Source organism: Pocillopora verrucosa, chromosome 3, assembly GCF_036669915.1.
Source record: "Pocillopora verrucosa isolate sample1 chromosome 3, ASM3666991v2, whole genome shotgun sequence".
In the NCBI taxonomy this organism is placed as follows: Eukaryota; Metazoa; Cnidaria; class Anthozoa; order Scleractinia; family Pocilloporidae; genus Pocillopora; species Pocillopora verrucosa.
Window position 1 is genome coordinate 13,715,772 of NC_089314.1, and position 24,852 is coordinate 13,740,623.

General features: G+C 37.8%; 2 protein-coding genes across 2 annotated transcripts; both read right to left on the reverse strand.

Moving 5' to 3' along the window:
• Window positions 1-748: 748 nt before the first annotated feature.
• Window positions 749-1,756, reverse strand: LOC136279567 (uncharacterized protein KIAA1958-like). Its single transcript, XM_066163512.1, has one exon. The coding sequence runs from the start codon at window positions 1,754-1,756 to the stop codon at window positions 749-751; it is 1,008 nt and encodes a 335-aa protein (XP_066019609.1).
• A 1,374-nt stretch (window positions 1,757-3,130) lies between these two features.
• Window positions 3,131-23,206, reverse strand: LOC136279568 (tolloid-like protein 2). The gene is made up of 14 exons (XM_066163513.1): window positions 23,041-23,206; window positions 22,649-22,805; window positions 20,472-20,626; window positions 19,331-19,487; window positions 18,105-18,259; window positions 15,826-15,979; window positions 14,633-14,784; window positions 13,420-13,576; window positions 12,761-12,915; window positions 10,603-10,833; window positions 8,966-9,122; window positions 7,890-8,044; window positions 5,797-6,027; window positions 3,131-3,249 (listed from the first exon to the last, which is right to left on the reverse strand). The coding sequence occupies exons 1-14, from the start codon at window positions 23,204-23,206 to the stop codon at window positions 3,131-3,133; spliced, it is 2,301 nt and encodes a 766-aa protein (XP_066019610.1).
• Window positions 23,207-24,852: the final 1,646 nt, after the last annotated feature.

Here is a 24,852-nt window from a genome sequence, read left to right on the forward strand (position 1 = left end):
AACACAGCAACAGGAAAGCCATGTGACGAGGGAGCAAATCACGGAGTGAAACAGCAAGGATCGAAATGCACCAATCAGAGCTGTTGAAAAACAACTAATCACAGCAGAGCATCATGCTTTATAACATCACGCATGACTGGTCGACCTTATCGCCTGAAGAAGACTAACAGTATGCAGTCGAAACGTCGCGATCTACATCACACGTGACTACATCGTGAAACAAACGAAAAAATTAGCTTTATTAGTAAAGCTTTATAATAATGAGTATTTTGTTATAGGAAACAGACAAAAACAGCAGTGCAATAAGTATAGGAAATCGTATGAACGCGAGTGCATTTCGTGATTTATGGGCACGAGTGATGTTTTGAAAGTTCTCAAAATTGCACGAGCCGTAGGCGAGTGCAATTTGAGAACTTTCAAAACATCACGAGTGACCATAAATCACGAAATGCACGAGCAGGTTCATACGATTTTTTATTTATTATATTCGCGACAAAATTACTCCATCGCGCTACTCTGCACGCCTTACATACTACAAAAAACACTTCAATGGGTTCCAAAATGCTCACATGTTTTAATTGAACCAATCAAAAATGTAATGTTGTGACAGGTAAATCAAGCGTGAAGTTCTTGAAAGTTTCTCAGAAAATATTACAAGCCGAACTCAAAAGCTAAATTTCAGTTATTAAAAGCGGCAAGAGTACTTAAGCCCGCTAAACTGTTTTCAAATGTTTGATCTCAATCGGCCTCAGGGAATAACATTCTGACTTGTATACTTTGGTGAACTGCATTGCCCCTGAATCACGTTAAATGTGACTTGACGGTTGTGAAAGTTGTTCGCAGTGAAAGCATGGCCGCTTGTTTTCACCTGTTCACACGTTGAAGTCGTTGCAGGAGAAGACCACATTGGTAGACCAGGAAAACTGCTGGAGGCTGCTGACTGTGGAGCATTGCTGATAATGTTTGAAAGCTGTCGCTGTTCCTTCTCGCTACCTTCATCGTAGTCGTTAAGAGACTTTTCACTTGCGTGGCCGGTCACCTGGATTATCGACTGCCTCTCGACGTTTGCTGCTCTGAGTTTCTTCACAACTGTCTTCCTTGCGGTGTGGTTAGTCAATTTCTTCTTGCTTGTTTCTAGAGCTGTGTTCTTGACGACGCTCTTCATCATATTGTCGATGCTGTTTACGCCGAGCCGCTGCTTCTTGTACCAAACATTTGTTTTGGGCTTTTCGATTATGGCAAGGTAAAAAGGACCTTTGTCGCGCAGCTCTTGAGGACGCCTACTAAGGTATTGCTTCAGTAACTCAACAGGACATCTCTGACCGCCAGTAGCGAACATTTTTGGCAGAACACTACGATGTTTTGCGTTCAGTCCTCCCTGCCTCGTCTTTGTAGGATTTTCTTTAAATGTGACGTACTCTGTGCCGCTGTCGTCCACACAAAAACTGAAGTCCTCGACTTCCATTGAATGGTGTTCCTGTCTTCCCCTCAGGCCAAAATGTTGAGTCAAGATCCACCACATCGTCTGGGAAAGAACTCTTGGACTGCAGTCGCCGAGACTTTGTTCACTCCATAGCATTTTTTCTTCTTCGGTTGTCAGTGCGTTCGCGGCGTTGGGTCTCTTGCCTTTTCCTTGTTGACGGAGACACTTCACTTTTCCTTCGAGTACCAACTTCGACTGGTGAAACTCTCGGTCTCGTATAATAGAGTACTTGTAGTCATGCTCTTTTAAATAGCGGTCGAGGGCTGCCAGCATGGATTTTAAACTCTCAGGTTCGTACTCACACCCGTCTTTTGTGCGTATTTCTGTGTAGAAGATTTGCAACATTTTATCGAGTTGTTCGTGCTCGTATTCTTCCATTTTTGGGTTTACTTTTCGTTGAGTCGCCCATGTTTGCCAGAAATTTAACAAGGTCTGTGTAGCTTTCAACGTGTTTTTGTTTTTTGCATTTTCTTTAAGTTGCTCAACGATGTTTTGGTTTGACAAAGCAAACCGGCTGTCAGCCATTTTTTTATAATTTGGTGTTCAAATTTGGCGCTTCCCCGGTGTTTCCATGGCAACTTCTCCGTATTGCACTCTATAACCTCTATTGCACTCTATAACCTATTTATGCATTCATCATTGACCAATCAGAAACGCGATATTTTGTTGAGTATATAATAAAGCTTGTTATCGTAGGAAGCTATTTGATGTCTTAGAGAAGTGAAAAAGAAACAAAGTGTTTCACAGTTTTGTAGGAACAAGGATGGTTAAATGTGGGCAAATGTTATACCTAGTTCCAATGAAATTTAGTAGAGATGAGTGTGTGAGATAAAAGGAAAGTGCTATGGTGTATCCCGACTTGTGATCTTCTTAACAAAAACACAAAATTATTGCCAAGCGCGAAATGTGTAAAGGATGAGAAAACACAATAGCCTCTATTTTGCGCGAAAATATGCTCGTATATTTGTCCTAAGACATTATCTGTTCCTCGAAAATCACTTCTTTCTTATCAGAAAAACTGCATCCGACAAGATGACATTATCGTGATGGAATACTGAGGTAAAATTAGGTTCACACTAACCGAAAGTAAATTTATCAGAAGTCTTCACATGAAAGAGTACCTGTAGTCAAACTAAGATTTGAGAGGGCAGACTACCCTCCGATGGAGTTTGAAAGGATCTGATCGTCAGTAAAATAGCTGGTAGTCTAGCTGGAACTAGACTACTAGAAGTTTAATCATAAAACAGATTACAAGAGCCCAACATAAACAATTGCAGCACACGTATTGTAAGACACCTGAGATGAGCAACGTACTTCAAGCCATGAACGGAACAGATCGCTACAAGCTCGCAACAGAGACAAGCGTATTACACTTGTAACCTACCTCGTACTCAAATCAATGAAGACTTATTCTTAAATTCGCGCAACATATTCAAGCGTTAAAAAGGGTTACGTCATAAAAGCCACAGAACTCGTTTACCAGGTTTTATAGTGTAGTGAGCGCACTTTCGTTAACGCACAAGGCTGTCAAAAATATACAAAAGAGAATCAAAATCAACAAGGTAGAGAAAATCCGAATTCTCGATCGCGAAAAATAGCAAGGAAGACAACTATGATCAATAGTGGTGGAAATCTCGTGAAATTGTGTTACAGTATTTCAGTTGTTGCTGGAAGGCATTCTGTAAGAATTAGGCCCGTCACATTGATGCAGTTAGCAATCCTTTTTCCAGACCATGAAGCCCTGAAAGAACAGGTGGATCCGCAATCTGTAAAAAGAGTAAAGAGAAAAACCAAAGGAATTCTTCTTTACGATACTCTCAATAAATAGCGGCCGAAAAAAAAGCCAAGCAACGAGTGGGAGAGCAAAATGGCAAATGCAAATACAAACTAAATTCAATTATTCAAAGTTATGAAGCCTTAGCTGGCCAAAGGAATATTACGCTAAGCCACCTCACTAGCAGACCAAGTTCAGTACAATTTTTAAAACTCTACAACCTCAGTTAACTGAAAGTTAGGATTTTTTTCGTCCATAATGCACACAATGATAATGGGGGGTGGGTGACGGGGGGGGGGGGGGCGGAAGCATGTGCCCGTTATTTGTTTATTGCTGCTTATTATCCAGCCAAAAACCAGTCCCTATCAAATATTTTTGACTTCCATTTAACGTCCACCGAGGTAGAAATAAAGTTTTATAAACGAGGAAACGAAATAATTTCTCAGGCTGGAAAAAAACCGGACTACTACCGATGAAATAGGATACCTATCAAAGTTGGTTACGTGATAGGTCATAAATAAATTTTTAAGTGTCTTGCGACCTGTAACATTCAAAAATTCTCCAGCGAACTAAAAGAGTCAGGTCAAATGTCGTCAGACACTTCACTGATTTAGACTCAGTATTTTTGGATGCAGTGGCGAAGAACTCGTTGAGAGCATTTTTTATACACCTCTCTTCAGAAGACAGTTCCATTGACGCTAATACTAGGGGAGGCCGCCTTAATCTCCTCAGGAAGGAACTCCTCGATGGTTTTTCGCAGAGCTCTAAGATCGGCACCACTCCTCATCAACTTTGATACCCTTGCTTATCCAAAGACAGTTGTCCACGCCCTGCACACGTTTCAGTATCAGTGGTGCAAGTCACCACTGTGACAAACGCTCGTTTAAAACTACTCCAAAGCTCATTTAAACCAACGGGAGTAGAAAAAGAGTTCCAGGTACCACCTTCAAGGTCCTTGAAAACTCACACGGATTATGATTGGCCTAGTCCCTGAAAGTTTTCAGATTGCAGGAGCTTTCTTTCAGTTGGGTTTTAAACGAGTTCATGATCACTAAAATAGGTCGAGTCTCCGCAAAATTTACAGATGCTCTGAAGAAGATTAACTGCAATCAAGTCGATGAAAAATTTGGACCGGCTAGTTATTTAAACAAAGCTGAGCTTTAACAAAACTGAGTCCTAAACAGTCCTAAATTTAGCTGTACTTTACATGTGACCATTAATTGTTGAGAACAGCGTCAAGAGGGCTAAAAGCTAACAGTGTAGGAAAATCAATTTGAATAAAGTAATTCTCTACTAGAGAAAGACCAAGGCCCACTTATCGCGTAAAGCCGTGGTTTGGGTTACATCTCGTCTAAATAACTGGTCCTTTGAGTGCTTGGTGACTCAAACTGAACTGTTGATAGCTTTTGAAGAGCGATTTAAGTTGTTAATATTCGGAGTTGTTACCCTGAGCGGACATCAAACAGCAGTTAAAATCGACCAAAAGAAGAATCTTTTTGTCGTCGGCAAAAGCAGTATCAAAATGTTGTTAAGTTAAAAATCCTTGAAGTAGTATTAAGATGTACGTAAAGAGCTTCAAAGCTGAAATTTCGAGCGTTAGCTCTTTGTCATTCACTCTGACGAAGGGCTAACGCTCAATACTTCAGCTTAGAAACACTTAATGGTGGCAAATGTACATTATTAACTCAGTTGATAAAACAAAACTATCTAGTTATACTCCCCAACCGACGCAGCACCACAGTTTCTTTAGAAACTTACCCCCTTTAGTCCTTAAGATGTACGGTCTCGGCTGTAAAAATTACCCACAATAATACTACGTGATTTCGACTCTGAAATTTCCAACAATACCCCCTCGACATTATCCAAGGTCGTCCCTTCTTGTCACGGTCGTGACAAGACATTTCCGTACATACATTGCGACTCCGCCGTTGTTACCCTTTTTGATCTTCTGAAAAGTCGTTAAGCTGAGATTTTAAACTAAGAAAGAATTGCTTATAAGAAAAACTCGATTTCTAAGCTTCAGAATTTTTTTCGGCCTAAAGAGACACGCAACTTAAATAATAACTTGATCGTCTAGCCAAGCGTCTGGTACGTAACTACAAAAGAAACTGCTAAATGTAGCCGCCGCACTCCGGCATGATATACTTCTCCTGTGGTATATTTGAAGTCAAAACCAATTGGTGGCGGAGGACTTGGCACCTACTATAAAACCTCACTAAGTTTACAAACCCTCTTACCCTTAAAATCCTTTGAAGTCTCGCAGCGAGGTTAGATAAGGAAATATTAACATTTTATCTCGGGTTTGAAGGGAATGCGAAGATAGATACAAGACATCGCCACTGTAGAACATTTATTTAATCATTCAATTTTTACTTTTTAACAGAACGTTACCAAATTATGTCATTAGTCTTCATCATATCATTCATATTATTGAATTAAATTTTAGTTTGAAACGAATAACTACCGTTGGTTTTCTCAGGCAATCTATTAACTGAAGTGAAGCAAATTGAAAAAGTATAATTATCGGTTTAGGGCCTACCTGGGAAAATCACACTGAACACTTTTAAATCAGTCCCATACTTGCTGCTTGCCATGCAGGTGTAGTTTCCTTCCTCCTCAAACCAAAAGGTTGCCATGCTTGTTGTGTTAACCAGAACTCTTGAGTCACTGAGTATCGTGGTGTACATAGGATGACTTCCTGTCACTGAGCACGTCACCTGTGCGCCTGGAAAGGCTTCCATAAAAACCGGCATTGAAATATTGGGAGGACCTTGAATAAAAATGATTTAATGCAATTACAACTAGCCAAACCCTAGCGGTATCGGGTTTTTACTTAAGAGGATGGCAATCTGTTATGGTTAATTTTGTAGCCACGAAGTGTCTGCGCTTCGTGTTGCTCTTACAGAATTTATAGAAATGAATATTTTATATTACATTGATCTTTTGAAGCAAAACTCATTAAGCTGTACGGGATAGATTTTTTCGATAAAGAACTTTATTTAAACAAAACATTCCGAAATTGGGGGCGTCCGCAAGAATTTTCATCAAAAAATGCAGTCTAGCCAAAGTCCCTCGAAAGTTTTATGAGCTGATAGATATGGCGCTATTTTACTATTATTATTACTATTATTATTATTATTATTATTATTATTATCATATCATCATCAACATTATTGTTATTGTTATTGTTACTATCATTTGTCAAGACCTGACCCAATAGTCTTCGCAGTTACAATTCTTCTCAAAAATATTATGATTATGATAATAACCATTTAAAAGGATAAGCATTCCTTGTGCGATATTTAGTAAACCCACATCCATTTCTAAGCTGAAAAAGTTTGTTTTAACGACTTATTTTATAAAGTGATTCATTTAAAAGGCCTGAAAATATTCGGTTGTTTTTCAGATAGATAAACACCTATCCTGTATGCAACAACAGGGAATGTAGAAATTAAAAGCGTCTAATCAGTAATCGTACATATTGCAGTGTAACAGTTGATGCTTCTGGAAAACTGTCCCGTAGCGGTCAATGCTTCTTTTCAATTGAGAGGCAAGACATGCAAACCAATTCAACAACATATGCAGAAGAGCAACTATGATGAGTTACCACCTGTTGCTAGTGGTATTTATGATAACAAACATGAAACTGGACACTAAAGGCCGATTTGTTAAACAACGTTTAGCCACTGTTTAACAAAACCGCGTTCTAGAAAATCCTCAATTTAGCTGAACCTTTTATCTGAACGTTTATTTTTGCGAATAGTGTCAAGAAAGCCGAAAGCTTACCGTGGAAGAACATTTATTTAATTAAATCAACCCTCTTATAGAGAGAGCTTGAGGCTCAATGATTGCTTAAAAGCGTGGTTTGGGTTGGACCCCATGTAAATAACCGCCCCTAAATGCTTCCAATCATGTCTCCGCACTGGATTAAAAAAATAAAAATTATTCAAATATTGAATGGCCATTATTTTATCAATACAAATGCTCCGAAGACAAACAAGATTGTTTGTTACTTTCGGGGGCTTCTTCGACTTCTAAAGCAAAAGCAGCTACGTCACGCCTGCCAAAATTACCCAAGAACACCTGAAAAGCTGTTTTGTTACTGTACAGTTATTTGATACATTTCATCGTTACCTCCAAGTTCACACCACGTCTTTCCTCGCAATTTAATGATATAAATTTTTGATTGTAGAAATAATTCGGACAGGTTTGAAGGAAATCCTCTCATGTAGCATATTGGGTGATCTTACATAATTCTAGAAGTGGTAGTGTTAAATGACTTTTTCATTTAAGATGATGTAAGGACAATATTCACCTCTGCAAATAATCTTAAAGCGACACGAAAGAAACCAAAGAGACATCGTGGTTGGAAAACTTACCCATAACAACTAACGATCTTAATGAGAATTTACCCGGTACCAGTAAGCGCGCAAAATTTCAGTGGATATATCCCGAGACGACTATACGCGGCTACTACGATGCCTCCTCAGTTCTCTGGTGTCTGGGCCAGAATTTTTATTACCTCCGAAGGAGGCAATAAAAATTTATATCATTAATAGACGGGGGTAGATATAAAGAAAACTACTAGTAGTTTTATTATGACTAAAAAGGACAAAAGTTCATTTTACACACTTGGTAAGACAGTATTGAACAGAAGCGAGAATCCTCCCTCCTGAACACCGAAGTCTGAATAAAATCTTATCACGGCGTAGTATCCAGTTATTTCAATTGTTGTTCCAGTCATCTCTCCACAGTACTTATAATTAGAAATCTCTACATAGTCAAAACTGTAAGATAGAGACAAGTTAAAATGATACACTTTAAAGAATTATTCGTTATTTTAAATATTAACGTTTTAAATATTCCCTATTACTTTGACGAGTTCTTTTATCCTAGTTAATGGCCCGAACAGTTGTCCAGATAAGGGGATTATGAAATCCGGTTGGATAGCTACGGTTTGTGCAGCAATTTGGTTTGTTTCTACAAACCTTGCGTATGGTCCAGTTGGAAATGTGAGTAACAGTTTTGAAAAAGACATTTCGAAAAAATTTCCCCCTTTGTTTTGTGATGTGGAAAAACAAGGTAGAGGAAATGACGAACTAAGGTAAAGTGTGGATAACATGAAAATTGATTGAAAAATTGAGGTTGAACCGCTTTGGTTAGCATTATGAAAATTTCGGCATGGAAGTATTTTGCGCTCTTATGCGATAACATGTAATTCACCAATAAATTCAGTTTCGATATGTAGATGTAATTGCGTGAGCCCATAGGCAACTGAGGATTAATTTCACGCTTATTTCCAAGTTTTGTAAAACTTTTTAAAGAAGTGGGACTAACCTTTCATTTTTCGAGGGCTCTAGCGGTTTCATGTTTACGATATGAATATCAACATCAACCTTCTGTTGCAAAGTATTTTTTCATCAATAAGAATCAAATTAATCCAGTCTTCATGATTACCAAAAGTCTCCTTATGATAATAATAAAATGCCCTTGTCTCACGCAATCAATAGGTAGTAATTTTGCCTTAAATTTCGATGTTTCTCTTTTCTCCACCTTGGAAAACGTAGAGATTATCGGGGAACTAAGTTTCTTGTTTCCGGAGGCACCAATCGTTAACTGTTTCTTATAGCTAAAAAGAGTCAGACTTGAAAGAGTCGAGTGGTCCTAAGTAAAGTTACATCAACCAGACGAGTTAAAACATTAAAAACCTGCATTCAAACGAATCCTCCAGCTCAAAATATTCGAAATGCATTCTCATAGCCATGCCTTGAGGAATAGCAATCTGATATACACAATCCATATTAATTGGGTACTTGTTTGGATATCCAGGACTCTGTAGTGAGTTGTTTCTCAAGGAACCACAACCTATAAGAACAAGAAATAATCTCTTTGACATGTTTCGAACATCAGTAGTCAACAACCAGTGTCATGTTATATCTTAAGCCGCATTGGTTAATTGCATAATCAAGTTACAAATGAATTAATTTTATCCATCTTTCCTACTTTTTCAGCCCGTCCTTTCTGGATTTCCTCCTCACCCGTGATTTCAACTAGAACTATCAGTCGATGAATGGTTTGACACATGTGACTTTTGATTAAAGGCAATGGAAACAGACGCTTGTTGACAAACTCGAGGAAAGACAACGCAAAGCCCGCAGTGCATACACTAGGCAAATTACCGCCGGTCAGTGCTGGCTTAATCACATTTAAACAAATAACAGATATTCTGAGGGCGATTCATCGACGTAATTACAGTGAATCGTCCTTAGAATACATAAGGACGATTCACTGCAATCTCTTTGTCGTAGGCAGTAGCAGTATCAAAATGTTGTTCAGCTTAAAGTAGTATTTATATGTACGTAGAGAGCTTCTAAGCAAACGTTTCGAACGTTGGCCTTTTGTCGTTCGCTCTGACGAAGGGCTAACGCTCGATACGTCAGCTTAGAAACAGCGTACGGTGGTAAAGTTACATTATCAACTCATTTGATAAATCCAAATTATCTTGTTATACTCCCCACCAATGCAGCACCACAGTTTCTTTAGAAACTTACTCCCTTTAATCTCTAAGATGTACGGTTGCGTAACTAGAAATTACCCACAAAAATACTACGTGATTTCGGCCCCAAAATTTTCAACAATATCCCCTCGACATTATCCAAGGCCGTCCCCTCTTCTCACGGAAAGATCGTTTCGTACATACACTGCAACCCCGCCGTTGTTATGCACTTTTTTCGAAAAGCCGGTAGCCCGAGATTTCAAATTAAGGAAGAATTGTTACCAAGAAAAACCCGATTTCTCCGCTTGAGAATTTCTTTTCGGCCTCAAGAGCCACGTAACTCAATGATAACAACTTGATCGTCTAGCCAATCGTCCAGTCCGCAGCAACAAAAGAAACTGCTAAATGTAGCCTGGGAAAATATGGTATCATGAACGTATTATGCGTAGCCGCCGGACTCCAGCAAGATATGATTCTATTACGGTACATTCAAAAGTCTTAGAGGAGGCACGTACAGGAAAAACTCACTAAGTTTACAAACCCTCTTACCTTTAAACCCTTTGAGGTTTGGCAGCAAGGTTAGATAAGGAAATATTGACATTTTATCTCGGGTTTGAAGGGAATGCGAAGATAGATACAAGAAACCACCACTGTAGAACATTTATGTAATCATTCGATTTTTACTTTTGACAGAACGTTTACGGATTATGTCATTAATCTTATCATATCATTCATATCACTCTATTAAATTCTTGTTTTAAACGAATAGCTACCGTTGGTTTCCCCTGGCAATCTATTAACTAAAGTGAAGCAAATTGAAAAAGGTTTAACCATCCGTTTAAGGCCTACCTGGGAAAATCACACTGAACATTTTTAAATCAGTCCCATACTTGCTGCTTGCCATGCAGGTGTAGTTTCCTTCCTCCCCAAACCGAAAGGTTGCCATGCTTGTTGTGTTAACCAGAACTCTTGAGTCGCTGAGTATGGTGGTGTACATAGGATGAGTTCCTGTCACTGAGCACGTCACCTCGTCGCCTGGAGAGGCCTCCACGAGAACTGGCATTGAAATATTGGGAGGACCTTGAATATAAATGACTTAATGCAATTACAACTAACCAAATACACTGTAAGGGGGGATGAGACATGGTGATGAGCCAATTGGACTAAAATTATCAGTACTGGTACACCCTCTAGTTCCTTAAAAGCCCCCACAGGGCATCTAATTCAGAGGCCAGATTTCCAAGAACGCATCATAGTAGTTGCCAGAATGCTCATTCAGTGGGTAAAACTATCCTGGTTTAAATATACTAGGCAATCTAAACCGTATCGATCGACTCTGCGTCAGTTATGCACGCTTAGTGGTATCGGGTATTGACTTAAGAGGATCGCAATGTGTTATGGGTAATTTTTAACCACGACTTGTCTACGCTTCGCTTAGTGTTGCTCCTACAGAATTTAAAGAGGCGAATATCTTTCATGACATTGATCTCTTTGGAAGAAAAACTCATTAAACTGTACTGGATAGACTCTTTTCGATAAAGGACATTATTCAAAAAATATTTCGAAATTGGGGGCATTCTCAAGAAAAAAATATTGTTAACTGCTCGATGCAGTCTAGCCAAAGTCCCCTGAAAAGTGTTGTAAAGTGTCCGCATGAGCTGTCAGATATAGCGCTATGTTATTATTATTATTATTATTATTATTATTACTATCATTGTTATTGTTATTGTTATTATCATTATGGTTGTTATCAATATTATCATTAAACACAAATCATGAACGAGAACGACACACCTAACCCAATAATCTGCTAGGCGCAATGACAATTCTTTGAAAAAAATTAATTATTATGATAACCAGTTAAAAGGATAAGCATTCTTGTATTTAATTAACCCACATCCATTACTGGGCTGAAAGTGTGTTTTAATTTTATAGAGTGATTAACTTCAGAGGCCTGAGAATAGTTTGTTTTTCTCTTTTCCGATAGATAAACCCATATCCTGTATGTAACAACAAGGAAAGAAGAAAATAAATGCGTCTAATCCACAATCATACATATCGCAGTGTAACAATAGTAAAATTCGATGCTTCTGAATAACTGTTGCGTAGAGGTCAATGTTTCTTTTCAATGGAGAGGCAAAACATGCAAACCAATTTAACATAATATCTACAAGAGCATCTTTTATGAGAATTGCCGACTGTTGCTAATGGCATGTGTGACAACAAACATTTTATTTCAACAAAGTTCAACCGTTGTTTAACACAACCGGGTCCTAATAATCTTCACATCAGCTGAACCTTTTATCTGAACATGTATTTTTGCGAACAGTGTCAAGTGAACCGAAAGCAGTAGCAGTAGCAAACCTTTATTTAACTAGGGTAATCCCTTCAGAATACTTAAAAGCATATCTGTTATCAATAGGAGCCCTAAAAGCCAACAGTGAAAGGAAATTTATTTAATTGAATCAACCCTCTTTAAGAGAAAGCCTGAGGCACTGGATTGAAAAAAATTACGTTATCTTATACTGACTGATCATGCTTTTATGAATGCAAATGCTTCGGAGGCGAGCAAGATTGATTGGTACTTCCGGAGGCCTCTTCGACTTCTAAAGCAAAAGCAGCTGGACAGGTTTTGAAAGAAATTTTTTCATATCGCGTATTGTATGGTCTGATACATAATTTTGGAGAGAGTGTTAAACGACTTTTCCATTCAAGGTGATACCTGAAAGGATAATATTCACCTGCGACACAAAAGGAAGCGCAGAAACATTGCGGTTGAAAATATTTCCCATAACACCTAACGATATCCTCATAGGAATCTACCCGTTACTAGTAAGTGCGCAAAATTTAAATATTATCCCGATACGACTATAGGCGACAATTACGATGCCTCCTCGTTTTTCTGGCATCTAGGGCCATGAAAAAATAATATCAATACAGGCAGGGACATATATTTATAACTTATTTTATTATAATTAAAAAAAAATAAAAAGCTCATTTTACACACTTGGTAACACAGTAGTGAACAGAAGCGAGAATCCCCCTCCCTGAACAATTGAGTCTGAATGAAATCTTATCACGGCGTAGTCTCCACTAATTTCAATTGTTGTTCCAGTCTTCTCTCCACAGTACTTCTGGTTAAAAATCTCTACATAATCAAAACTGTAAGAGAGAGACAAGTAAAACGATACACTTTAAATAGTTATTCGTTGTTTTCCCCCCGTCAAATTTACGACAAGTTCATGTTTTAAATATGCCCTATTATGTCCTCTTGCCCTCAGTAATTGCACAAACAGTTGCTTAAATGTGGGAAATCTTAAATCCGAACCTTGCGTATGGTCCAGTTTGAAATGTGAGGAACAGATTCAACCTTTCGTGGCTACCAAACTCTTCACCAATTAAGATCAAATTAATCAGGCCTTTTTGATTACCAAAAGTCTGTCTCACGCAATCGACAAATAGGAGTTTTATCTTAAATTTCAATGTTTTCCTCTGCTCCGCCTTAGAAAAACATTGAGATTCTCGGGAAACGAGATTATTTGTTTCGGGAGGCATAAATCGTTAACTGTTTGTTACAGCTCCTGTAAAAAGAGTCAAACTTGAAAGAGTCGAGTGGTACTAAATAAAGTTACATCGATCAATCAGATAAGTCAAAACGTTACAAACCGGCATTCCCACGAATCCTCCAGCTCAAAATATTCGAAATACATTCTTGTAGCCATGCCTTGAGGAATGACAATCTGATATACACAATTCATATTTCTTGGGTACTTGTTTGGATATCCAGGGCTCTGTAGTAAATTGTTTTTCAAGGAACCACAACCTATAAGAAAAACAAATAATCCCTTGGAAATGTTTTGAATGCTACTAAAAAGTGAAATAATATACAAGAAGTGAAAATATGATTAAAAAGAGTTTATGTCTGTGGACATCAGATGTCAAAAACTACTGCCATGTTATGTGTTGAGCCGCATTAGTTAATTGCATAATCAAGTTGTGAATAATGAATTTTATCCAAGTTTTCTACTTTTTTCGGCTCGTCCTTTCTGGATTTCCTCCTTACCCCTACTTTCAACCAGAACTAGCAGTCGATGGATGATGTGACTCGTGTGACGTTTGGTAAAAGGCAATGGAAAAGATGCTTGTTCACAAACTCGATGAAAAACAACACGGAGCCCGCTGTGCATACACTAAGCAAAATACCGCTGGTTATTGCTGGCTTGATCGTGCTTAAACAAATAATTTTTATCATCTCTTAAAGAAATAGGCAAAAATTCCTCTAGCAAAATCTCAGATAAGTCTTAAATCAGTAACTAGAATAAGTTATTGGTGGGGATTCGGAGCATTTTGCAATAAGGGACATTTGATTCAGATTTTCAAAGGGAACTATGACAAATTACTGCTCGTCCGATTATGTTCCCAGCGTTTTCTGCCAGTTTCAGTCTCTTAACGCAAAAGAAGGTCAGAGCAGCTCACTTTAATTTTGACTTGCGGTAATTCCAAATTTCTTTCTTGCGATAGCAAAGTTTCCAGTAGAAACATACCACATTGTCGGTCTTTACAAAATAAATAGATAATTATGAGCAAAAAAATGGAGAGAAATTTGTGATGCGACTCCTATCGTCGTTGACACCATATTCGATATATGCAGATTGAGGCTCTGAAACTTTTAGTTGCCTTGAGTTGAGAAAAAAAGTTGGATATTTCCCGATACAACTATACGCGACTACTATGATACCTTCTCAGTTTTCTGGCATTTTGGCAGGAAAACCCCTCGGAGGCTCTAAAAAGTTTCTATATCATTATCAGTTAGGGCAGATATATCGAGAATTATATTTAGTTTTATTATAATTAAAAAGTATAAGCTCATTTTACACACTTGATAACACAGTAGAGAATAGCAGCGAGAATCCTCCTTGAACACTTGAGTCTGAATGAAATCTTATCACGGCATAGTCTCCACTTATTTCAATTGTTGTTCCAGTCATCTTTCCACAGTATTTCTGGTTAAAAATCTCTACATAGTCAAAACTGTAAGAGAGAGACAAGTAAAACGATACACTTTAAATAGTTATTCGTTGTTTTCTCCCCGTAAGGTTTACTACACTCTCATGTTCTAAATACATGTCGTATTATTTTGACGAGTTCATTTGCCTTAGGTAATCGCATAGCACTAGTCCAGATGTAAGAAACCTTAGATCCAATTGGATGGCTACACGTTGTGCAGCAATCTGGTTTGTTTCTCCGAACCTTGTGTATGATCCAGTTGAAAATGTGAGTAACAGTTTTGAAAAAGACATTTCGAAAAAATTTCCCTCTTTGTTTGTTATTGTAGACAAACAAGGTTGAGGAAATGACGAACTAAGGTGAAGTGTCGATAACATGAAAATTGATTGAGAAATCGAGGTTGAATCACAGGCAGACCACACTATGGGTTCGTGGTTAGCAACTGTTGCCACGAGACGAACAAAACTTTTGAGGGTTACGAATAAAGCTCTGAAAATTGCATGTTTTGATTACCTCTTTCTCTGAATATCTTAATAAAGTTGAATAAAATGTTAATCAACTTTTTTGTTTTTTTGGACATTAAATTTTAGCATATGGTTAGCATTATAAAAATTTTCAGCATTGTAGTATCTTGTGCTCTTATGCGCTGACATTTCATTCACTAATGAATTTCCAATCTCTAGATGCAATTCATTGGGCCTGTGTGCAATGAAGGATTAATTTCAGGCTTATATTCGAAGTTTTGTAAAACTTTAAAAATGCAATTGAGACTAACCTTTAATTTGTCGAGGGCAATTGCGGTTTCCTGTTTATTAATCAAAACATCAACCATTCGTTGCTACCCACCCAATCAAAAAATAGTTATATTCCTTTAAATTTCAATGCTTCTCTCTATTCTGCCCTAGAAAAACGTTGAGATTTTAGGGAAACGAAACTGCTTGTTTCCGGAAGCACAAATCGTTAACTGTTTGTTATAGCTCCTATAAAAAGAGTCAAACTTGAAAGAGTGAAGTGGTACTAAATAAAGTTATATCGATCAACCAGACAAGTCAAAACATTACAAACCGGCATTCCCACGAATCCTCCAGCTCAAAATATTCGAAATGCATCCTTATAGCCATGCCTTGAGGAATGGCAATCTGATATACACAATCCATATTTGGGTACTTGTACGGATATCCAGGACTCTGTAGTGAGTTGTTTCTCAAGGAACCACAACCTATAAGAACAACAAATAATTTCTTGGACATGTTTTGAATACTAATAAAAAGGCTTAAACAAGAAGGGAAAATATGACAAAAGATAGTTCACGTCTGTGGACATCAGTTGTCAACAACCACTGTCATGTTATATCTTAAGCCGCATTGGTTAATTGCATAATCAAGTTATTGATTAATTAATCAGGCCTTGTCTGACTACGAAAATGGAAAGAGACTCATGTGCGAGCACGTCATTCATCTCAAGACAATCTCAGTAGAGGGGGGATCAGACACAATCATCAATGAGAGCATCAGTGTTCCAAGGAGGTTAATGAAGGTACTTCTTCTTCTTCTTCTTCTTTTTTACAAGCCATATGTCGCTGGTGTTAGAGACAGCGAGAAGACATCCCAAATAAGGTCTACAGTCAAGGAATGATGACAAGAGATATGTGGGAAGAGGTCTTCAGAGGATTTGGAAAGGAAAACAGCACGATGAATGCAACAGAATTTTATGTTGGAGACAGATTCGGTCTTTTCATAGATCGCAGAAGTATGAAAGACAATGATCTTCATGGAAGTAGATTGAGGTTAGTGCCGCAGAATCCCCCTTTACTTTCGACTGATAAAACCAAACTATCTAGTTGTACTCCTCCACCAACGCAGCACCACAGTTTCTTTAGAAACTTACCCCCTTTAAGCACTCAGATACGTGGGTAGAAATTGCCCACAAGAATACTACGTGATTTCGACCCTGTAATTTCCGACAATATTCCCTCGACATTATCCAAGGTCGTCCCTTCTCGTTACGGCAAGATCGTTTCGTACATACACCGCAACCTCGCTGTTGCCGCCCTTTTTTCCCTTTGATTTACTTCAAAGGCCTGAAAACATTTGGTTTCTTTTTCAGACAGATAAGCACATATGTAACAACAGGGAATGAAGGAAATAAATGCGTCTAATCCATAATCATATATATTACAGTGTAACAGTTGTAAAATTCGATGCTTTGGAAAAACCTTTCCGTAGAAGCCAATGGCTCTTTTCAATTGAAAGGCAACACATGCAAACCAATTCAAAAACATACGCAGAAGTGCAACTGTTATGAATTACCATCTGTTACTAACGGTATGCATCATAACAAACATGAAACTGGACACTAAAGGCTTATTATGTGAACAAAGTTCAACCATCGTTAAACAAAACTGCGTTCTATAATATCCTCAATGTTTCTGAACCTTTTATGTGAACATTTTTTTTGCGAACAGTGTCAAGAGAACCGAAAGCTAACAGCGAAACGTCATTTAAATTAAATAAACCTTCATATAGAGAGGGCCTGAGGCTCATTGATTGCGTAAAACCGTGCTTTGGGTTAGACCTCATGTAAATAACCGCCCCTGAATGTCTAAACTGGAGCTAACGCCAAACTACAGAAAATATCTTCCAATTAGTAACGATTCTTGATCGATGAGGTGTTTTTCTATCTTTTCACCGAGTTTGAGCGTCATCCCTCCAACGTTTTCCAAGAAAATCGATCCTGAAATGAGGAGTATAGCCTTCTTTAATATCATCGGTGCCAAATTCAGCAAATTCTTTTATTGAAGACAAGCAAGATTCCTTAGTACTTTCGGGGGCTTCTTCGACTTCCAAAGCAAAAGCAGTAACCTCACGCCTGCCAAAATTACTTAAGATCACCTGGAAAGCTTTTCTGTTACTGCACAGCTATTTTATAACATTTCATCGTTAACTCCAAGCTACATGAAAAATCACCTACAAACCTGTTAGAATTTCTTCTACAACTAGTTAAAGTTCCCACCACATCTGTCCTTGCATTTTAATGATAAAAGATTTTTATCATAGAAATAAACTCGGACAGGTTTAAAGGAAATTTTCTCATGTCATTGGATGGTCTTTCATAATTCTACAGTGGTAATGTTAAATGACTTTTGCATGAAAGATGATACATGAAAGGATAATATTCACCTCTGCAAACTATCTAAAAGCGACTCGAAGGAAGCGCAGAGACATCGTGGTTGAAACAATTTCCCACAAAACATAGCGATAAAAAATCATATCGTTGCCTGGCAGGGGCAGATATTTATTGTTACTTTTATTATGATAAAATAGGATAAAGTCCGTTGTACACACTTGGTGAGATAGTAGAGAACAGCAGCGAGAATCCTCCTTTCTGAACACTTGAGTCTGAATAAAATCTTATCACGGCATAGTCTCCACTTATTTCAATTGTTGTTCCAGTCTTCTCTCCACAGTACTTCTGGTTAAAAATCTCTACATAGTCAAAACTGTAAGAGAGAGACAAGTAAGACTACACTATTTAAAGAGTAATTCTTTATTTTCCCTCCGTCAGGTTTACTACAGTTTTATGTTCTAAATATGCCCTATTATTTTGACGTGTTGTTTTGCCCTAGGTCATCGCACAAACCGTTGTCCAGATGTGGGAAATCTTAAATCCGATTCGATCAGCTCAATGTTGTGAAGTAGTCTGGTTTGTTTCTCCGAGCCTTGAGTATGGTCCAGTTAGAAATGTGATATGCCGGCAATGACACAATGAGACTTTTTCAGGCAAAAGTCTTTTTTTGACAAGAAATTGGCGGTCTTGAGAAACCAAAAGATTACATCAGACAACAAACAAAAAAACAGTAAAATACAAAAACTATCAAAAGCTTTCTGTGGAAAAAGATACCCTGAAAAGACAAAGATTTTGATAAGTTTCAACAGACAAATAAAACAGACTCCTCGTTAATTTTATCCCAGTGCAAGGAAAAAAAAGGCGTAACTATAGGAATTTACCAATTTTTTTTCTCTGAAGTTTGGAGATTTAATTTTAGACCGATTTGGTTGGCACTATAAAAAGTTTCAGCATTATTGTATCTTGCGCTCTTATGCGCTGACATGTAGTTCACCAAAAAATTTACAATTTGTAGATCCATGGGCAATTAAGAATTACTTTCACGCTTATTGTCAAAGTCTTGTAAAACTTTGAAAATGCAAGTGAGACTAATCTTTAATTTTTCGAGGGTAATAGCAGTTTCCTGTTTATGAATGTAAGCATCAACTTTTAGTTGCTACGCAACTCTTCACCAATTAGGATCAAAATCATCAAGCCTGCTTGATTACCAAAAGTTTCTTTGTGATAAAGAAAAAATGCCCCTTGTCTCATTCAATCAACAAGTATGGAATTTCCCTCTCCTTTGCCTTGGAAAACGTTGCGATTCTCGGGAAACGAAAGAGCTGTTTCCGGAGGCACCAATCATTACCTGTTTCCTATAGCTCCTAGAAGAGAGTCAAACTTGAAAGAATCCAGTGGCCTTAAATAAAGTTGCATCAACCAGACGAGTTAAAACATTACAAACCTGCATGCCAATGAATCCTCCAACTCAAAATATTCGAAAGACATTCTCATAGCCATGCCTTGAGGAATGGCAATCTGATATACACAATCCATATCAGTTGGGTACTTGTCTGGATATCCAGGACTCTGTAGTGAGTTGTTTCTCAAGGATCCACAACCTATAAGAACAACAAATAATCCCTTGGACATATTTTGAATGCTACTAATAAGGTTTAAACAAGAAGGGGAAATATGATTAAAAAGACTTTATGTCTGTGGACATCAGTTGTCGACAACTATTGCCATGTTATGTGCTGGGCTGCATTGGTTAATTGCATAACCAAATTGTGAATAACTCAATCATAAATAAAGTTTTCTCCTTTTTTCGGCTCGTCTTTTCAGGATTTCCTCCTTACCCCTATTTTCAACTAGAACTATCAGTCGATGGATGATGTGACTCGTGTGACTTTTGATAAAAGTCCAGGTAAGAAAACACGGAGCCCGCGGTGCATGCACTAAGCAAAATACCGCTGATTAATGCTGGCGTGATCATACTTAAACCCACAATTTTTATTAACCCTCAAAGAAATAGGCAAAAGTTCCTCTAGTAAAATCCCAGATAAGTCTTAAATCAGTTACTAGAATAAGTTTTTAGTGGGAATTTAGAGCATTTAAAGGGTAAAATAACAAATTACTGCTCGTTCGATTATGTTCCCGGTGTTTTCTGCCAATTTCAGTCTCTAAACGCAAAGCAAGGTCAGAGCAGCTCACTTCAATTTTCAATTGCGGTAATTCCAACTTTCTTTCTTGTGATAGCCTCCAGCGGAAACATACTACATTGTCGGTCTTTACAAAGCAAAAGCTAATTATGAGAAAAAGGGAGGGAAATTGGTGATGTGACTCCTTTCGTCGTTGGCACCATATTCGATATATACAGATTGAGGCTCTGAAACTTTTAGTTGCCTTAAGTTGAGAACAAAATTTTGATATTTTCCGATACGACTTTACGCGAATTCTATGATACCTTCTCGATTTTCTGACACATGGGCAAAAAAAACTCCTAGAAGGCTATAAAAAGTTATTATATCATTACCAGCCAGATACAATGAAAACTATTACTAGTTTTATTATAAGTAAAAAGTATAAAAGCTCATTGTACACACTTGGTAAGATAGAAGTAAACAGTAGCGAGAATCTTCCTCTCTGAATATCTGAAGCTGAATGAAATTTTATCACGGCGTAGCCTCCTCTTATTTCCATCGTTGTTCCAGTCTTCTCTCCACAGTACTTCTGGTTAAAAATCTCTACATAGTCAAAACTGTAAGATAAGGAGAATTAAAACGATACACTTTAAAGAGTTACTCGTTATTTTCTCCCCGTAAGGTTTACTACACTTTTATGTTGTAAATATGCCTATTATTTTGACGTGTTCATTGCTCTCGCTAATCGCGGAAACAGCTGTCCAGATGTAAGAAACTTTAGATCCGATTGGATATCTACACGTGCAGCAATCTGGTTTGTTCCTCCAAATCTTGCGTATGGTCTAATTTGAAATGTGGAAAAACAAGGTAAAGGAAATGACTAACTAAGGTGAAGTGTCGATAACATGAAAATTGATTGAGAAATTGAGGTTGAATCACAGGCAGACCACACTTTGTGTTCGTGGTTAATATTTGTCGACATGAGATGCACAAAATCTTTGACAGTTATGAGTATAGCTCTGAAAATTGCATATCTAGAAATGCAATATTTCTATTTCAATAAAGTGAAATAAAATGTTAATCATCCCATTACTGATGTTTTTAGCCTTCATGGGCCGTTTCAAACGTCTTTTAACGAATGTGTTTACAACCGGAGGACGTTGCGATAGGAGGGGCAGACAAGGCTTGCAACTTGGTGGCCGTTAGCTACGACATCCTCCACTCCTACCGGAATTAATTTTAAACCACAGAAAATCTCTCCTAATTAGCGATGGTTGTTGATCGATGAGATGTTGCCCTGATGCAGCAACTTCCCGTAAAAGCCCATCGCGGTTCAAAACTAAGTCAAGCGCTGATTGGTAACCTGAATCGATACGGTCTGCATGCTTCAAATTCCTTTGGTCGCTGAATTTGGCACCAATCATATTAAAGAAGGCTATACTCCTCATTTCAGGATCAATTTTCTTGGAAAACGTTGGAGGGATGACGCTCAAACTCGGTGAAAAGATAGAAAAACCTCATCGATCAAGAATCGTTACTAATTTTCTGTAGTTTGGCGTTAGCTCCAGTTTAGAGTGGAGGAGGTCATAACTGGCGGCCATCAAGTTGCAAGCCTTGTCTCCCCTTTTTCTCCAAGCGGCCTCCGGCCAAAAGTAATTTTGTAAAAAGATGCTTCAAACGGCCCATAAAGGCTACAAAATATCATAAATTCGTCTATGAACATTTCATTTAACTTTATTCAGATATTCGGACTCAGATATAATTTAGATACGCAGTTTTCAGAGCTTTATCCATAACCATATTAGATTTCGTTCGTCTCACGTCAACAATTATTAACCACGATCACATAGTGTGATCTGTCTGCGGTTGAATGTATGAGAATATGCAAGTCTTGAAATTGAATCCCATCAGTGCAGGCCCTCATTGCATACTGTGGGGGACATGCGATGACATTATGAAACTGTTTCCGGTTAAAAGTCTCCGTGAGGGCAACATTGCATCACGTTTTGTTGATTTTTCTCAACAAGAAGTTGCCGGTCTTGAGAAACCAAATGATTATAAAAGACAACAAACAAACAAACAGTAAAATACAAATTTTCAGCATTGCAGCGTCTTGCGCTCTTATGCGCTGACATTTAATTCACCAATAAATTGACAACTTGTAGATGCAATTGCGTGAACGAATGTGCAATTAAGGATTAATTTCACGTTTATTTTCGAAGTTTTGTAAAACTTTAAAATGAAGTTGAGCCTAATCTTTAATTTTTCGAGGGAAATTGCGGTTTCCTGTTTATGAATCTAAACATAACCTTTCGTTGCTACGCAACTTTTAGCTGTGTAGGATCAAACTAATCAGGCCTTTTTAAATACCAAAAGTCTCCTCAGGTGTGAGAAAGAGAAAATGCCCCTTGTCTGACCTAATCAACAAATAGCAATTTTCTCTTAAATTTCAATGTTTTCCTCTGCTGTGCCTCGGAAAACGTTGCTATTCTCATGAAACGAAATTGCCTGTTTCCGGAGGCACAAATCGTTAACTGTTTGTCATAGCTCCTATAAAAAGAGTCAAACTTGAAAGAATCAAGTGCCTGGTTCTAAATAAAGTTATATCGATCAACTAGACGAGTTAAAACATTACAAACCGGCATTCCAACGAATCCTCCAGCTCAAACTTTTCGAAATAAATCCTCATAGCCATGCCTTGAGGAATGGCAATCTGATATACACAATCCATATTTCTTGGGTACTTGTTTGGATATCCAGGACTCTGTAGTGAGTTGTTTCTCAAGGAACCACAACCTAAAAGAACAACAAATAATCTATTGGACGTGTTTTGTATACTATTAATAAGGTTTAAACAAGAAGGGAAAATATGATTTAAAATAGTTCACGTCCGTGGACATCAGTTTTCAATAACTCCTGTCATGTTATGTGTTAAGCCGCATTGGTTAATTGCATAATCAAGTTAAAAGTGAATTAATTTTATCCATATTTCCTACTTTTTCAGTTCTTCTTTTCTGGATTTCCTCCTTACCTCTAATTTCAACGAGAACTATCAGTCGATGGATGATGTGACTTGTGTGATTTTTGAGAAAAGACAACGGAAACAGATGCTTTTTCATAAACTCGAGGAAAGACAACGCGAAGCCCGTAGCGCATTCACTAAGAAAAATACCGCTGGTTAGCGTTAGCTTGATCATGTTTAAACAAATGATTTTTCATCAAATCTCAAAGAAATAGGCAAAACTTGCTCGAGTCAAATCTCAGAAACCCATGAATCTTTTCCAAATCTTTTCTTTGACAAAAGCAATATGAATCTTGAAATATGTTTACGATTTTTAAATCCTCCAATATTATTTGTTTAAAATTCGATTCGCAGACTTGTTTTAGAGGCTCTTCTGTTCTCTCTAAAGTTAACATGGCGATACATATGTGGCTCAACACTTAGCACAAATTTTCTTTGGATAGTGATAAGAAAATAACCTTAATGTTACTGGTAGAAACTGAAAACAAATCAGAAAAGTAAGCCAACCTTGTGTAGCAGAGGTACCCTGATGATTCCTCGTAAGCAACCAAATAATAAGAAACGATGTACCACGAAGCAAAGGTATCATCGCAAACCTAATTACTGTGAAAAGAAAAAAATTTAGGTGAATGAAAACGATAATTTCTCTGTTTAATATTACGTTTTATAATAAATTTCGGATATAACGCGTGCTGTCATCGGTTGAAAGAGCGTGCTCTATGAGGGTATAGAGCAAAGAGCTGAGCTAAAGCTGTCACGCCATCTGCCAAATTGTACTATGTTTGACCTTTTCCGGGACTTCTCTCTGGCTTCTTTTCGTTAATTGAAAGTGAAATTTCGGAACAACCGAGCCGGCAAGTAGCAACAGAAGAACCAAACAAAGGTTTTTAAAAAGGCCAGGCGCCGTAATTTACGTTATTATAACGTGAGCAGAGACGAATACCTTAAGGAGAAAACGAAATGGACGGTCCGAGTTTTAGAGGTTTTCATGCTTAGTTAGATGGCAAGCTTATGTACGGTAATAAAAATCAAACACAGCTAACACTCGTATAGCAAGTGAAGTTTCGTAATCAAAAACAAAACAGAACAAAACAGTAATGATGAAAAATATCACCAAACTGGCATAACTGTTAAAATTCATACTAATTCATACTGTCAGAGTGAGTGCGATCACGCTGAGGTCCACAGCGGCTAGCTCATCATGGCGATCTTTGGTCATCGCAGTAAAGCAAGCCTCAGGAACTACATCGGCCGCCCTTCGAGTGAAAAAATTAGAGCTCGCTCTGATATCCTTTCCGATGTATTGAGTGGAAGGCCACATCAGTCACTGCAGCCAAGTGTCACGGCGCTGTCATCCCGAGTGATCTTTATGTTTCGGTGAATTCGGCTGAAGTTCACTCATAAAACACCCGCCTTGAACTGCTTGTTTTCTACTTGTCATGTGAAAAAACTTGCGTGTTTTTTATGAGTCACAATTCTGCCGAGTTTCACTTAGCATTTCACTTTCAGATTTTGTATTAGAGACTAAAAAACTTCAGGCAGAAGTGTTAAATTCGACCTGCCGAACTATTCAAGTTTTTAAACTATTGTAGAATGTGAACTTTGATGGTTTTTGAACTTTGATGGCTTGACATTTTTGACAGCTTTAGTCCTGTACAGCCAATCAGATTATTTGAACCATTCTAACAGGGATTCTGATTGGCTTATTGTAGCGTGCTTTATGAGAGTAGAGAGCATGCTGACGACACTGTTGTTCGCTTTGGAAATAAAGTTTGTTTTGAAAATTGAAGGTAATGCTTGGGAGTTTGCTTGGGAAATTTA